The 14,007-nt window shown below is 37.2% G+C and overlaps 1 protein-coding gene across 4 annotated transcripts in view; it reads left to right on the top strand.

Moving 5' to 3' along the window:
• The window catches only part of DCAF17 (DDB1 and CUL4 associated factor 17), a 39,554-nt gene extending 28,193 nt beyond the window's left edge, over positions 1-11,361 (top strand). For 2 of the 4 annotated variants that reach the window (XM_080669074.1, XM_080669075.1), the window contains 5 exons: positions 3,094-3,203; positions 5,882-5,969; positions 6,859-6,942; positions 9,079-9,234; positions 10,221-11,361. In XM_080669074.1, coding sequence (XP_080525200.1) covers positions 3,094-3,203; positions 5,882-5,969; positions 6,859-6,942; positions 9,079-9,234; positions 10,221-10,358 — 576 coding nt within the window. In that variant the 3' untranslated portion in view covers positions 10,359-11,361. Of the gene's footprint in view, positions 1-3,093; positions 3,204-5,881; positions 5,970-6,858; positions 6,977-9,078; positions 9,235-10,220 lie in introns of those variants that run through there. The other 2 variants (XM_080669076.1, XM_080669077.1) reach the window with 2 other exon arrangements.
• The last annotated feature ends 2,646 nt before the right edge of the window (positions 11,362-14,007 follow it).

The raw sequence follows: 14,007 nt of genomic DNA, 5'->3' as shown, positions 1-14,007 counted from the left end.
TAGGTGTTTTTTCTTACCAGTCTCCCAGCAGGGGATCCCATGCAAATCATCTCTGAAAGCTTCATGGCGGGCATCAATGAAATATGTTCAGGCTGCCTCTGAAATTGCTGGTGGAATGTGTTGTTGGTTCTGCTTTTTCATGCTTTGTTGCTCTTTGCTTTCCAGAACAGAACCAGGTAAAATTCTGGTGTTCACCATGTAAGCCATGAAACACTTTGACCTTTCAAGACTATTCTTAAATTATTTATGGCAAAATAGGAAAAAATGGTACATGGTAAGACAAAAGAAATTTCTATCCATTAAATCTATTTTTCTTCATTTAAAAAGTGATTTAGGCATTGATTTATCAATTAATAAATATCATTTAAGGCCAACTGTGTGCCAGACATGGCTGGGACACATTTCCTTCTCTCAAGTTGCTTACACTCTCAAAACACACACAAATATGTAGATAAATTAGATGCTGTCTGTTAAGTGCAGTGATTGAGGTAAGTGCAAAAGAATGAGTGCACATTCCATCTTTGTTTTGTATTGCTGGTTTAGTTTTGTTTATTTCTGGAACCTCTTGATAAATCACATGAACTTTTCTGAGGCAGACTCAGCTTATTCCACACCCATCTCTTTCAGGATCTTGCTCAGTTGTTGTTGGACCCAGAGGCTTCTAGAGTACAGGTCACCTTTTACCACGCTGAAGATCAGCACAGTCTTGGGTTCATTTATCTATTTCCCTTGATGTGGTGACCACCAGGGAACACTATGTACAGTGTCTTCTGGTTTTCTTTTTGCAGGATTATGGTTCCCTCTGTTTTTTCATTTACGTACCTCATATAACAGTCCTGTTTGGCCCCGCCCAGTGACATCCTCTTTTACAATGCACTCTTGAGGGGCAGTTTCCTGCCATGACAAGTCTGGTTTGATTGTTCACCTCCCAACCAGAGGACATCCTTCAGCTGACAGGACCTCGTGTATCTCTTTTTTATTTAACTTTTTCTTCCAGTCCAACCTTACACAGTTCACATTGTGGATATTTAGTACATACTCTTGTTACATAAGAACTTACAATACATATTCTTTCGTGTGTGTGTGTGTGTGTGTGTGTGTGTGTAAAATGGCTTTCAATATCCATATTAAGCATGTATGGCATGGACTCTCCTTCTGTAATAATTGATTAAGATAATAACATTTAGTCAAATCTGTATTTTAATATATTCATAAATAATTGCCAAATCCAGGGGAAGTTTCAATGCTTTTGCTAGACAGTTTTATTGCAGTGACATAATGATACATATGCCCATTACCTTCCACCTGTCAGTCGGAAGAGTAGATAATCCCAAAGCACATATGCATCCAAACTGAAGAATTCAGTACATGTGTCAGAGTCTTCTAATTAACTGTGCTTTAAAATCTAGCATTTGAAATAAGTAAGTAAATAAATAAATAAATAAATTCTAGCATTTGAACAAATAAACACTACGAAGTTGATAATACTGCATAGTGTTTAATACAGAGATATGATGTTTTTTGTGTGTGTTATAGATATTATAATAAAGAGAATAATCTTCTAAAGAAAGATATGTATAGTATGTACATATTTTATATTAAAGAAGCATCTGGAGCTAATGTCATCATGGACACATTAATTTCAGTGGTTGCAACCAAGCTGCTTAATTGCACTGATATTCTTATAAAATGTAATAATACCATCATTCCTATGAGGATATTTATTAAATTCTGGAAAATTAAAACTCATTCTCTAACTTTATACATAAAGTGTGTTAAATTCAAATTTTTAGAAAAGCATGCCATGTAAAGCACTTGTAACATAGCCCCAGCCTCCTGCTCCTGTCTCATGGCTGGACACTATTTTCCTTAATTTAATTTTGGTTGCTTCTTGTGTTCATGCACATACATGCTAGGTAGGTGAGTACTTCTGTGCTTTTGAATTTGCTCTCTTCTTTCTAGTCATGTTCTGCTCATCCTGGAAGGTTCAGTTTAAGCTTTTTTTCTTCCTGAAATTCTGCTCACCTGGGTTGAATGCTTGATCACTTTGGCTTTTACGCTGCCTTATTATTCTCTGCCTCCCCTCTTGATTATGGGCTTCTTGATGGCAAGGATTATGTTCAATTCACGTCAAGTACAAACGCCTAGTGTGACACCTAAAACATAGGATGCTGTCAATATATGCTACTGGAATAAATTCACTAATATTTCACAAACTTTCATGAGTGTCAAATAGGAAAGATAGTATTATTTTATTTTAAATTGGAGAAATTAAAGAATTTAAATGACTTAGATGAAGCTAGTGAAGTTAATGTACTAGTATTCGTGCTGATAATGGTTCCCAGTGCTCCTGTGTATAAAGCAAAACACATTTATGTGCATATGTGATAACATATCATGGAGGTGTCTTTATTTTAATGTCTAAATAGATTACTGTAAAATAAATGTCTCCACTGGTCTTAAAGGCTAAGCAGTATTAGACCATTTCCTCAGCATTCGAGTTTAATATCTGGCTTATCCAAGGAGATCATATGACCTGTGTCTGAGATTTTAGGTTTGGTTACGTGTTTATTTTCATGTATCCACTCTTCTGAGCGATGGTTTGTTCAGGATGGGGAAGGGAGGGGACTGCATGAGCATAATTATGGCAAGATTATAGAATGGAAAGTCCATGGACTTTGGAGTCAGATCTGCTGTTTAGTAGATGCTAAACATTGAGCAAATGATTTATATTCTTTGTTTTCTCACCCATAAAGTGGAGATAACAAAATATGCTTTGAATGTTGTAAGATCAAATGAAATGAATGTAAAACATCTGATGCTGACATAAATTGGCCTGAGATATGGTAACTAAGAGATTCTTTGTGAGGTATAATGTATGGTACAGGGTAGATTTCTGAATTTAAATGTTTTGGATTTCTCAAGTTTGAGTGTCCTAACTCAGCCCTTATAACACATCCCAGTTCAACTGGTTAATATTTTCTCTTCCCTGTACCTTTGACTTACTGATCTGTCACTGCTGTTAGATTTGAAAAATAATAAATATTTTCCTTTCTTTTAATCTTTAGTCTCAATATTTTTTCCCAACTTCAGGCTAAAAATGGGATCCAAGAAATGGAATGTTGTTCTCTAGAATCAGACTGGATCTATTTTCATCCTGATGCTTCTGGAAGAATAATACATGTTGGCCCAAATCAGGTCAAGTGAGTATTTTCATTAGTTACTTTAAAATTAAAAGTAGCTTTTGGTAGCACTTACTGGGATCTTTATTTTTGTGCCAGCTAACTACTGAGCAAATTATGGAAATAATTAGCTGCCTATAGGGTGCTTCCTCAGAGACTGACATCTGGGAAACCTGACTGTTCCCTCGGCCTCATCATTACTGTTTGTAAATATTATCTTTGAGTAAGTTCTTCAGTGGATGATATATAAGTAAAGAAGATGGCAGATTGGCTCATCCTCATCAGGTCTTAGTTCTCCAGGATTAATGAGAACAAAGATGATTTGTCTTTGTTCTAAGTAACAGCCTTACCATAGGAGATGTAGCAGATTGTTTGAAGTAAACCTTGTTAACCACATCTTCCAAGAGTTGTCCTCTCCTTCCTTGAAAACCTCTTCATTTGGCTTCTCTGACACCACAGTTCTCCTAAATGTATCCCCCTCTCTGTGATCTGCCCTTCTTAGCATACGCATGCTCCTCTACTCAAACTTTGTTAGATGTCCTCAGGACTTGGTCTTCTCACTCTTTTTTTCTCTCTCCAGAATTCTGTATTCTCTTGGCTTCAAATATCATGTATACAAAATTCCAAAAATGTTATCCTAGCCTAAATCTCTCACCTAAGATCATGTTAGAAATCTGGAATCATTCTTGGCACTTTCTGACCTTGTCTTTCATCAGGGTACATATACTTAAACATTCATGTCTATATTCTCTCTCTCTCTCTCTCTCTCTCTCTCTCTCTCTCTCTCTGTCAGTGCAGTTTATTTTGCTACTAAATATTTCTTAAATCTGCCTCTTTCTGCCCTTGGCCTCTGTCATCATCATGGACAGACCATTGTCATCACTGGCCTGGACCATAGTAATTTAATAGCGTACTTACAAGACTCTAAAAATCAATTTTTGCACTTTTTAAGTCTGTTTTCTTCTCAGCAGCTAAGAGTGATTTTTAGAAACATTAACAAAAACCTGAACATGTGAATTCTGCTTAACCTTTTTATGGCTTCTTGTTGCTCTTGGCATGGTCTGAAAGACCCTCCTCTGACTCAGTTTACTTCAGTCATACTCTTTTCAGAAAGGCGAGGACCTGTTCCCTCTGTTTGGAGTCTGCTTCCCTTAGCTATTCTTCTACCTAATATCTGTTCATATTTAACGCCTGAGCTTAAATGTCCCTTTTCCACAGAGTCCTTTCCTGAAACCTTTGTTAGATTAGCTCCTCATCTTCTTTTCACTGCACCGGCTATGTAATCTTCCTCTGTAGCACTTAGAGCAATTTCACCTAATTATTTGTGTGAATATCAGTTTAAATATCCAGACTTGGAATCATGAGCTCCATAAATACAGGGAAAGAGTCTGTTTTTCTGATGCCTCTAATCCCAGCACTGAGCATAGTGCTTAGCCTAGACTAAGGTGCTCAGTGAGTGTTCGTGAATAAGAAGGGAGTGTCTGCTCCACGTTAACTAGTCTGTTCCTCTGGACTGAGTATAAGGAGGATGACTAGACTTAATGAAATATGATTGTGAACTTTTAAAAAAAGTTATAAAACTGTGGCTCAGCTTTCCTAAACCTTACTTTTAATGTTTATTACCACCCATATCTTAATATTAGTTTAAGAAAATGAAGTCCACAGAGAGTATGTGCCTTTTTGCCAGGTTTTAATAGATAGGCACTATACAATATCTGCACTAATTAAGACAGCTAATTGAGTAATTTAAAATTAATCTGATTTCTTTGTCTCTGGCAAACTCTAAGGCCTCTGGCTCTTCCTGGCCACAGTAGTTGCTTCTCCCTGCTGCTCTCTTTGCCTGTGCTTGAGACTTTAAGCTTTGAAAACATTGTGCTTTTGAAGCTTGTTAGTGCTGTGAACAGATTTGTGTGGGTGGTGAGCAAATTATTTTATTTTCCCTTGATCCAAGGAAACCACTCAGAAAACCCAAATCTGTAATCTTTAAATATAATCCTAAGAAAAAAGAAAAGTATTGAGTCATTTGCAGCTCTTAAATATTACTCTTTCATGAAAACTCTTAGTTCAAGCATAGTTGCTAATTCAGTCTGTCTTATAATTCAAGTGTTGTTCATTGATATTTCATTTTATCTTCAGAAATAAAAATGCAAATATCTACAGGCATACCTCAGAGATATTGCATGTTCAGTTCCAGACCACAGCAATAAAGCAAGTATTGCAATAAAATGAGCCTTAATCTTTTTGCTGGTGGAGGGTCTTGCCTTCAGTTTGTAAAAAAAAAAAAAGCAACATCTGTGAAGAGCAATAAAACGAGGTATGCCTGTACTATAATGCCATTGTTAAAGTCAAAACGTTAAAGACCTGTTGCAGGATGGCAGAGATGAGGTTTTTGTTTTGTTTTAAGTAACTTTCATTAAGCCAGTTTGGAAGATGGCTTAAGCCTGAGCATGCTCATTACCTACCTCAGTAGCACTTGTCACCATTCCTACATTTTCTGTTTAACAAGATCCCTGAATTTGAAAGAGTTTATGGACACCTAAATAAATGGACGTTAGTATTTCAGACTAATCAGAAGGAGAGGAGAACTAACTCAGTGTTGTTACTATAATTTTCATTTGTTGAGTTTCACTAGTTCAACTTTGGCATTTTGATGGTGAGTTGAAGTCTTAGGTTCTTAGAATTCTTTTTTCTCTTTTCAGAATTTTAAAGCTAAATGAAATAGAAAATAATAGTGGCCAGCATCAGATCTCTGAAGATTTTGTCATTTTGGCCAACAGGGAGAACAAAGTAAGTCCCGAGTACTTTAAAATCCTGTATCACTGTCTTTCTAAGTAGGAATAGAATAGTGCAGATGTGTTTACCCTTTAGTGTGGCTGACAAGAACAGCACAATTTTATAAAAGTCTGTTCACTTTGTCTACGTGGCTAGCTGGTCTTAACCCCATGTACATAGGAGATCTGGAGAAAATTGATTATATTGAATATTTTTTTAAAATATATTTTTATTGATTTGGCAGAGAGAAGGAGAGAGAGAGAGAAACATCAATGATAAGAGAGAATCATTGATCGGCTGCTTCCTGCACACCCCCTACTGGGGATGGAGCCTGCAACCTGGGCATGTGCCCTTGACCAAAATCAAACCCAGGACCCTTCAGTCCATAGTCCAACCCTCTATCCACTGAGCCGAACCAGACAGGGCTATATTGAGTATTTTTTGCTTATTCCTATTTCCTTTCTGGGTTTCTCTTTAAGTTTTTATTGATGAGTTATCAACCTTTGGGTTTAATTCATTGCTTTGACTCCAGCTGGTTCTTTTCCTTTAGCATACAAATTAAGACTATGAAGGAAATCATGTAGAGGGAAATTTCCAAAAGCAGGTCCACTCTATTTGCTGTACTATTTACTAACACAGAGTCAGAAGGGCGAGTGAAGTAGCGAATCTGTAACCTTCATATTTATTTTTGCCTATTTTGGTGTTTTATCCATTAAAAACTTTATAGTAACATGTATTTTTACTAATTGGAGGATCAAAAAGCTGATTCATAATTTTATTAGTTGAGGAAAGAATTATGGATGTTGGGGAAGGGTTGGTTAGTTTTACCAAATTTGCTAATTAATTTGTTATTAACTGCATATACTAGGACTTGTCACATCTTTTTTCTCTCTACATATGATAGAATGAAAACTTACCCACTGTTACTGCATCTGGACGGGTGGTTAAAAAAAAATTTAATCTTCTGGATGATGACCCAGAACAAGAGGTATTACTCTAGCCAGAGACAACAAACCGAACTAGTATGTACTTGCCCTGTGGGTTTTAAATTATTTTGGCCAACTGGGACCCTGGGGTAGAGATTGGGGGTGAGCTCCATGCAGGATTAGTTGGTAAGACTGTGCATACTATTTCAACCAGTGCTTTCCCTGTTACCCTCTCTTTTCAGATTGGAATTATTCATAAGATTTTATTTGCAGAAAGGTTCATAGGACTGAAATAACTTGAAAATACCATTAGCTTATTGTATTGTTTTGTTAATGTGGACACTTTAGAGGGAAATCTCTTAGAAAAGTCTTGAGTTTTCTCCTTCTGACTTTATGGCTTTAACCTTATTTTTTTACCTACTAGACATGGATATGTTTGTTTATGTTCATGGGCCAGGGGAGCGGGGTCATAAATCAGTTCATCCTCTGGCCTCAACTTAACATTACTAGTCACTGAGCTAATACATTTCTATCCTTTTTTTTAATTATTGTTTTTATTGATTTCAGAGAGAGAGGAAGGGAGAAGGATAGATTTTTCTCAATGAAAGCGAAACATCATCCATCAGCTGCCTCCTGCATGCCCCCACTTGTGACTAAACCTGCAACCTGGGCATGTGCCCTGACCGGGAATCAAACCAGTGACCTCTTGATTCATGGGTTGACACTCAACCAATGAGCCACACCAATGGGCTATCCTTTTCTTTTAAAGAGGCATTGAAAGGACTTTTGAAATCAACTGACAGTTACCATGCTGCAAATATAAAACCAATGCATAAATACTAAATCCACTTAGACCATAGAACTATATTATTTGTGTACTATTTCTAGGTAGAAATATCAGAATAACCTTCTAAGGATAGTTTTTGAAAATATTTAAAAATAGGTTTGAGTTGGCCCAGTATGTGGCTACTGTCAAAAAAGAAAAATATGTATTTATTCTTTTGAACCAAGGAAATCTGTTGAGAACAAAGCAGAAAGCTCCCTATCCTGTATAAAAAACTGTATTCAAGAAAGACATACCAAAACTACCCAAAGGTAGCAAGAATAATTTAAGGGGGAAGGAGGTAGTAGCAAAGAGGGCTACTCTACATCATGAGATGAGAAAACAAAAACTTTTTGCCTGGAAAGGGGAAATTGAAAGGGATTGTGACTAAAATCTCTAAAAGCACACCCAAACTTTGAAGTTTGACCAAATTTAGATCAATGCAAAAAAGTAAATGAAAAGGAACCACGGGTAATAAATCTATGTAAATTTATATGTCATAGGTGGTAAAGGCAGAAAATATAAATGGGTTAACAAGCAGTTTGATCAAATGTAAGTGGAGGATTTGCATGTGGTGATTAAGAGAAATTTGCTGTGCCTGCCAGGACATCTCTCTGGTCCATCCCTGATGTCTGGGCATGGATCTGCTTCCCTGCGAGGCTGTTGGAGTCCCAGGTTTTCCTCCCTGGGTTCTGGAGTTAGGTTTTTCTCCCGTGAGTCTTTACCATCTTTAATCTAACCCGTATCTCTTATCTTACTCCTGTTTTGTGGGTTGGATTTCAAATTCTAAATATCCTTCCTCAAGTTTAAGCAGCAATTTTGTTTGTTTGCTTACTTGCTTTAAGGAACCAAGAAGGATTAAAAAAAAATAAGTATGACAAATAGAATCCTAAATAGTATATGATGGGCTATCAGTTCTTCTTGAAATGACTTGTTTTTTCTGTTGTAAGAACCTTCCGAGCACAGTGGGCAGTCTTCAGGTTTCAGAACTGGGCTCTATATATTTACTAGTAGTTGTTTCTGGGAACCAGTGAACATGTCAGAGACAGCAGTTGAATACCTCTTTTGAGTTTGGAGAAGCTCTGGTTTGCTCATAACAGAGAATTTCAGTTATAGTTTGGCTGAGACGTACACAGACTTGGTTCTGTTTGTCAAAATCTGTGGGATACTGTTTAAGTCTTGAAAATGTTGAAACTGGTGTTTTACTAGGCATATAAGAAGAGACATGTTCCTCCTTATGTTCCCACCCATTCATTCTTTTTTCTATATATTTTCATAAGTAGTAGAATAGTTAAACTACAAATGTAGAGATAATCCTAACTGGATAACTGGATTTGTCCTTCTTTTCCTTTGCCTTATCTGTCTATTCCCCAAGACTTTCAAAATTGTGGACTATGAAGATGAATTGGATTTGCTTTCTGTGGTAGCTGTTACTCAAATAGATGCCGAAGGAAAAGCTCACCTGGATTTCCACTGTAATGAATATGGAACTTTACTTAAAAGCATTCCACTGGTGGAGTCATGGGATGTGGTGAGTAGAGTTCATGGAGTACAAAGTTGTAAGGGTTCCCTTTATAGGTGGCATTTATTGAAACAGATGTTTCTATTCTGTCAGTCCAAGTTCACCTACACCAGTGGTCGGCAAACTGCAGCTCTGTTGACTAATGAGTTTGCCGACCACTGACCTAGACTCTCGATTCCAATAATTACAGGCTGTTGTTCCTTGTGATTAAGCCCCTATCCAGCGGTCGCAAACTCATTAGTCAACAGAGCGGCAAACCGCAGCTCGCAAGCTGCATGTGGCTCGTGAGCCGCAGTTTGCCGACCACTGACCTAGACCAATGACCACATGAAAGAGGTTACTGGACTACATGTAGGACAAAATGAGTACTTCTTAAGACTTCCTCCCCTAGGGAGTAGAGGATGTCACCTTCCCAGTGGCCTTAAAGATAAAACTTTGTTTTTTCTGAGACATGCTGTCTATTTCCTTATCATAGTCCTTGGTTTTCTCTCATTTTAAAAGTTTGTTAATATTTAAAAAAATAAAAATTTACTGTATTGAATCCCCACAGTTATTTAATAGAGACCATATCTACGAATCTGTTTTCAGGCACTCATAGAAGCATTTGTCTACTCTTCTGAGTATTATAGAATATAAAAGTTATAAGAAATATTTTATCCAATTCTTGTTTTATCAGTGGAGAACCTGAGAGGTTTAGCAATTTGCCCACCAAAACATGGTGAAATAGTTGCAGTGTTGGCAATAAAATCTGGGTGTTCAGATTCCTAAGTTCAGGGCTCTTTTCATTCTTAGCATTTTGTGTCATGCTTTTCTCGTAAGTAATCTGCATATCCACAAATAATAAAAAATAAACCTTTTCTGGCAACTATTTTGATCCAAGTGTGCATTTGAAGATCGCTGGTATAGGTGCTGTGACATTTTAGGGACAAGTAGTGAATATGGTTCTATTCTAAATAGTGAAGAGGAGATTGCATTTGACTGTGTTTTCATTGCAGACATACAGCCACGAAGTCTACTTTGACAGAGACTTGGTCCTCCACATAGAACAGAAACCCAGCAGGGTCTTTAGCTGCTATGTTTACCAGATGGTGTGTGACCCTGGGGAAGAAGAAGAAACCACAAACAGCAGTTGAGAAAAAGAGTGAGAAAATTTTTAATTTTGAGATGTAACTTATGAGACTTTTAGCCAAACACCCCAACAACTGTGTCCAGTCCTCCTTTTTATCATCTGCATAGCAAGTTCTCCAGTGTTTTCCAGAAAAGATCTTGTATTAACTCCAGATGACTGTGACTTCTCTTTCAAAGTCTTGCCATATAAGGTGGTGAGAACTTCATTTTCTGTAAGGGATTTTTAGCATGTTCTCCAAGAAGTCTAGCATTTTAGAGATTTTAGCTAGGTGGCAATGAAAATATAAAATGTTGAGAACAGCTTAATTTTAATCATTGGGGAAAAGGTCATTGGTGAGGAGGTGTTTAACATAGCTCTTAAAGGATAGCATAGAATTTTGATTGGTAATACTAGGAGGGGAAGACAAAAAGAAAGATACAAAAGATAAAGAAATCTTGTGTCCTCTGTACCATACTTTGCTTAAGGATGAGAAATGAGATCTGTAATGTGAAAGCATACTTTTGAACCAAAGATGTGTCATTACAGTTAAAAAGAAAATCTTACATATGTATCTGTATTTTGTATTTGTACTAATTATTTTTTCTTCCATGGTTTTATTCTCATGGCTTGATGTTCTCATTGATTATTTGTGTTTCTATCACAGACTAATGTAAAAGATTCCAAGCAAACTTTAAGTGAATTTTTTTCTATGTAACCTGTTAGCTCTTAATTATTAAGAATGTTGTACTCATTTCACCATTCGGTCTAGTTGGTGTGTCCTCCAGTTTTGCTTAGGCAATACAGTAGGGGAAAGTTATTCTGGTTCATACCAGTTTTGCTCTCTATAAAAGAGTAGGTGGTTCCAGGAGTAGCTTGGGAACGAACTGCTTAGATAGAAAAACTTTTGGTTTTATCTTACTTGTGAAATGAGTATTTTTTCTTATATGTTAAAATTGATCTAAATATGATCCTTGAAATCAGATAGTCATTCTTTAGAATGTTAAATAAATGCAACCTAAGTAAAAGGAGAAGGTATTTTGTTGTGCTTCCTGTCTGAGAAATCCAGTTGCTTGCAGTGCGCATGTTCCATACATTTCTCTGATTCAGCCTCAAAAAAGAAAAAATAACTAGTAAAAAAAGGGGGGGAAGAAAATAGCAGCAAAAATCATTGCTGATTCCTATTAAGGTAAAAGTAAGGAATTTTAGCTTGGATGGTTTACATAAAAATTCTTCAGTTTTAGCTTTATCCCATGTTAAGAATGATGTAGCCAAAACCGGTTTGGCTCAGTGGATAGAGCGTCGGCCTGCAGACTGAAAGGTCCCAGGTTCGATTCCGGTCAAGGGCACGTAACTTGGTTGCGGGCACATCCCCAGTAGGAGGTGTGCAGGAGGCAGCTGATCGATGTTTCTCTCTCATCGATGTTTCTAACTCTCTATCCCTCTTCCTTCCTCTCTGTAAAAAATCAATAAAATATATTTAAAAAAAAAAAAAAGAATGATGTAAATTCTGCCCTGTTCTGCCCTTGAAGTTTGCAGAAACATTCCAAGCTTATAATAATCAACAGGGTTGAGGAGAGAGAAGTATGAGCTATTCTAAAAGTCAAGAAATTAGTAGCAGAGTCCATAAATTTAAAAGCAATAAAGGGAGTAAACATAAAACTGTCTTTTGTGAAACAGAAAAGATTAGTAACATTTTAGAATAAGGGAAAATACTTATATGTGGGCTAAAAATATAATCTTTCTGAATCTGATCCTATGTATTACAACCATTTGGGAAAGCAGAAGTGATTACCTCATGAGCAAGATGATAAAACTATCTTCATATATTAAATGTGAATACTTTTATATCCACTAATTGAAAAATTCATTCTCATTTTATGCACATTTAATAGTACTATTTAATATTTGAAGCTTTCAGAGCATTTTAGAGACATGATGTGATTACAAAGTGGTTGAATAGTTGCCATGTGCTGGATATAGCCCCAAACTTCTAATTAGACACTAGGTAAATGGCCCTGCCCAGTTCATTTAAATCTGGAAAGGGGGGAATAGATTAAAAATATCAGAGAAAATAAAGAAAGCAGTGCTGTGTGGGTTTCAAAGCAGCTATCGTTACAAAACCTAATCTTTGTTTCCAAGAGTGTCAGAAAAGGATGTCCTAAGACTTGAATCCTGTCAGATTTTTTCCAAAATAGGTTTGTTGAGTTTCTCCTTCTCTTTTAAGTTATTGCCTTCTTATGATAAAATGCTAGCAAGGATCCCATCTACTCATAAAGGCATCTGACAAACGAGATTCCTGTCATTTTGTAAAAGGTACAAAAAATGGTACTGCCATCCTATTTTTGGTGTGTGTGGGTATGCTTCTAGTCTAGATCTGAACTGACTACTAAGAAACTCCTACTGTCTCACCACTGCCCAAATCAAACTAGACCAAGATCCAGATGCCATATGGGCCAGGCAGGAAATGCACCTCGTGTGGACGACAGTAGGGAATTGTGGGCCATGTAGCAAATAGGAGGGCTGTGCCCCAATTGAGAGGACAAGGACAAGCTGCTACTACTTAGTTTTAGGCACTTAGAACATTGTGTGGAAATGTGGGCTGCATGATGGTTAACAGGATGGTTGATAAAAAGATGGCAAAAGGTACACAAGATAGCAAAGAATATGGAAATTTACAGATAACACACATACCTGGAGATAATATAACAAGCTTCCCCGAAAAGTAGGGGCTTCCCAGCTCCCCCCAGTGGCATACAGTTGCTCATTCTGCCACCTGCCAGGTGTGAGTCTGTTATTCTGGTGGGGGTGAAGGGAATTTGTGGTTAATAACCTCCTGCTCCACCTTAACCCTCCTCTCTACCTTAATGTGTTAGAGACATTCACTGAGTGCCCGCCTACTTAACAGGTGCTAGTGCCCAGCATAAAACATAATGGGGTGACATTTCTGAGTGTTTAATTCAAGACTGGGTGAAGCAGGGTAGCTTCTTTCAGCAAGTCCAGATATTAAGCTGATAGGTGTAATTCTGCCCTAACCGGTTTGGCTCAGTGGATAGAGCGTCAGCCCGCAGACTGAAAGGTCCCAGGTTTGATTCCAGTCAAGGGCATGTACCTTGGTTGCGGGCACATCCCCAGTAGGAGGTGTGCAGGAAAGAGCTAATCGATGTTTCTAACTCTCTATCCCTCTCTCTTCCTCTCTGTAAAAATCAATAAGATTTTTTTTTAAGTGTATTTCTGCATTTCACTCCTTGATCTAAGGTTCTGTATATTCTCACAATATCAATGCAATAAGGATTATTTTACTTGACTTTCTAAAACATTTCTGGGACAAAACAAAAGAAATCTTATCATGGTTATTTGAACTACCTAGTGAGGAGATCATATTGCTTTTTTTTTTTTTTAATATATTTCATTGATTTTTACAGAGAGGAAGGAAGAGTGATAGATAGTCAGAAACATCGATGAGAGAGAAACATCGATCAGCTGCCTCCTGCACACCTCCCACTGGGGATGTGCCTGCAACCAAGCTACATGCCCTTGACCGGAATCGAACCTGGGACCCTTCAGTCCATAGGCTGACGCTCTATCCACTGAGCCAAACCGGTTTTGGCTCATATTGCTTTATTTAAACAAATTAAGGTACCCCACATTCTTCCACCATTTGTTTTGTGTCTTGT

The sequence above is a fragment of the Plecotus auritus genome, assembly GCF_963455305.1.
Source record: "Plecotus auritus genome assembly, chromosome: 5".
NCBI classification, from domain to species: Eukaryota; Metazoa; Chordata; class Mammalia; order Chiroptera; family Vespertilionidae; genus Plecotus; species Plecotus auritus.
Note: the sequence above shows the minus strand (reverse complement) of the source record. Positions and strands in the feature narration are given on the sequence as shown.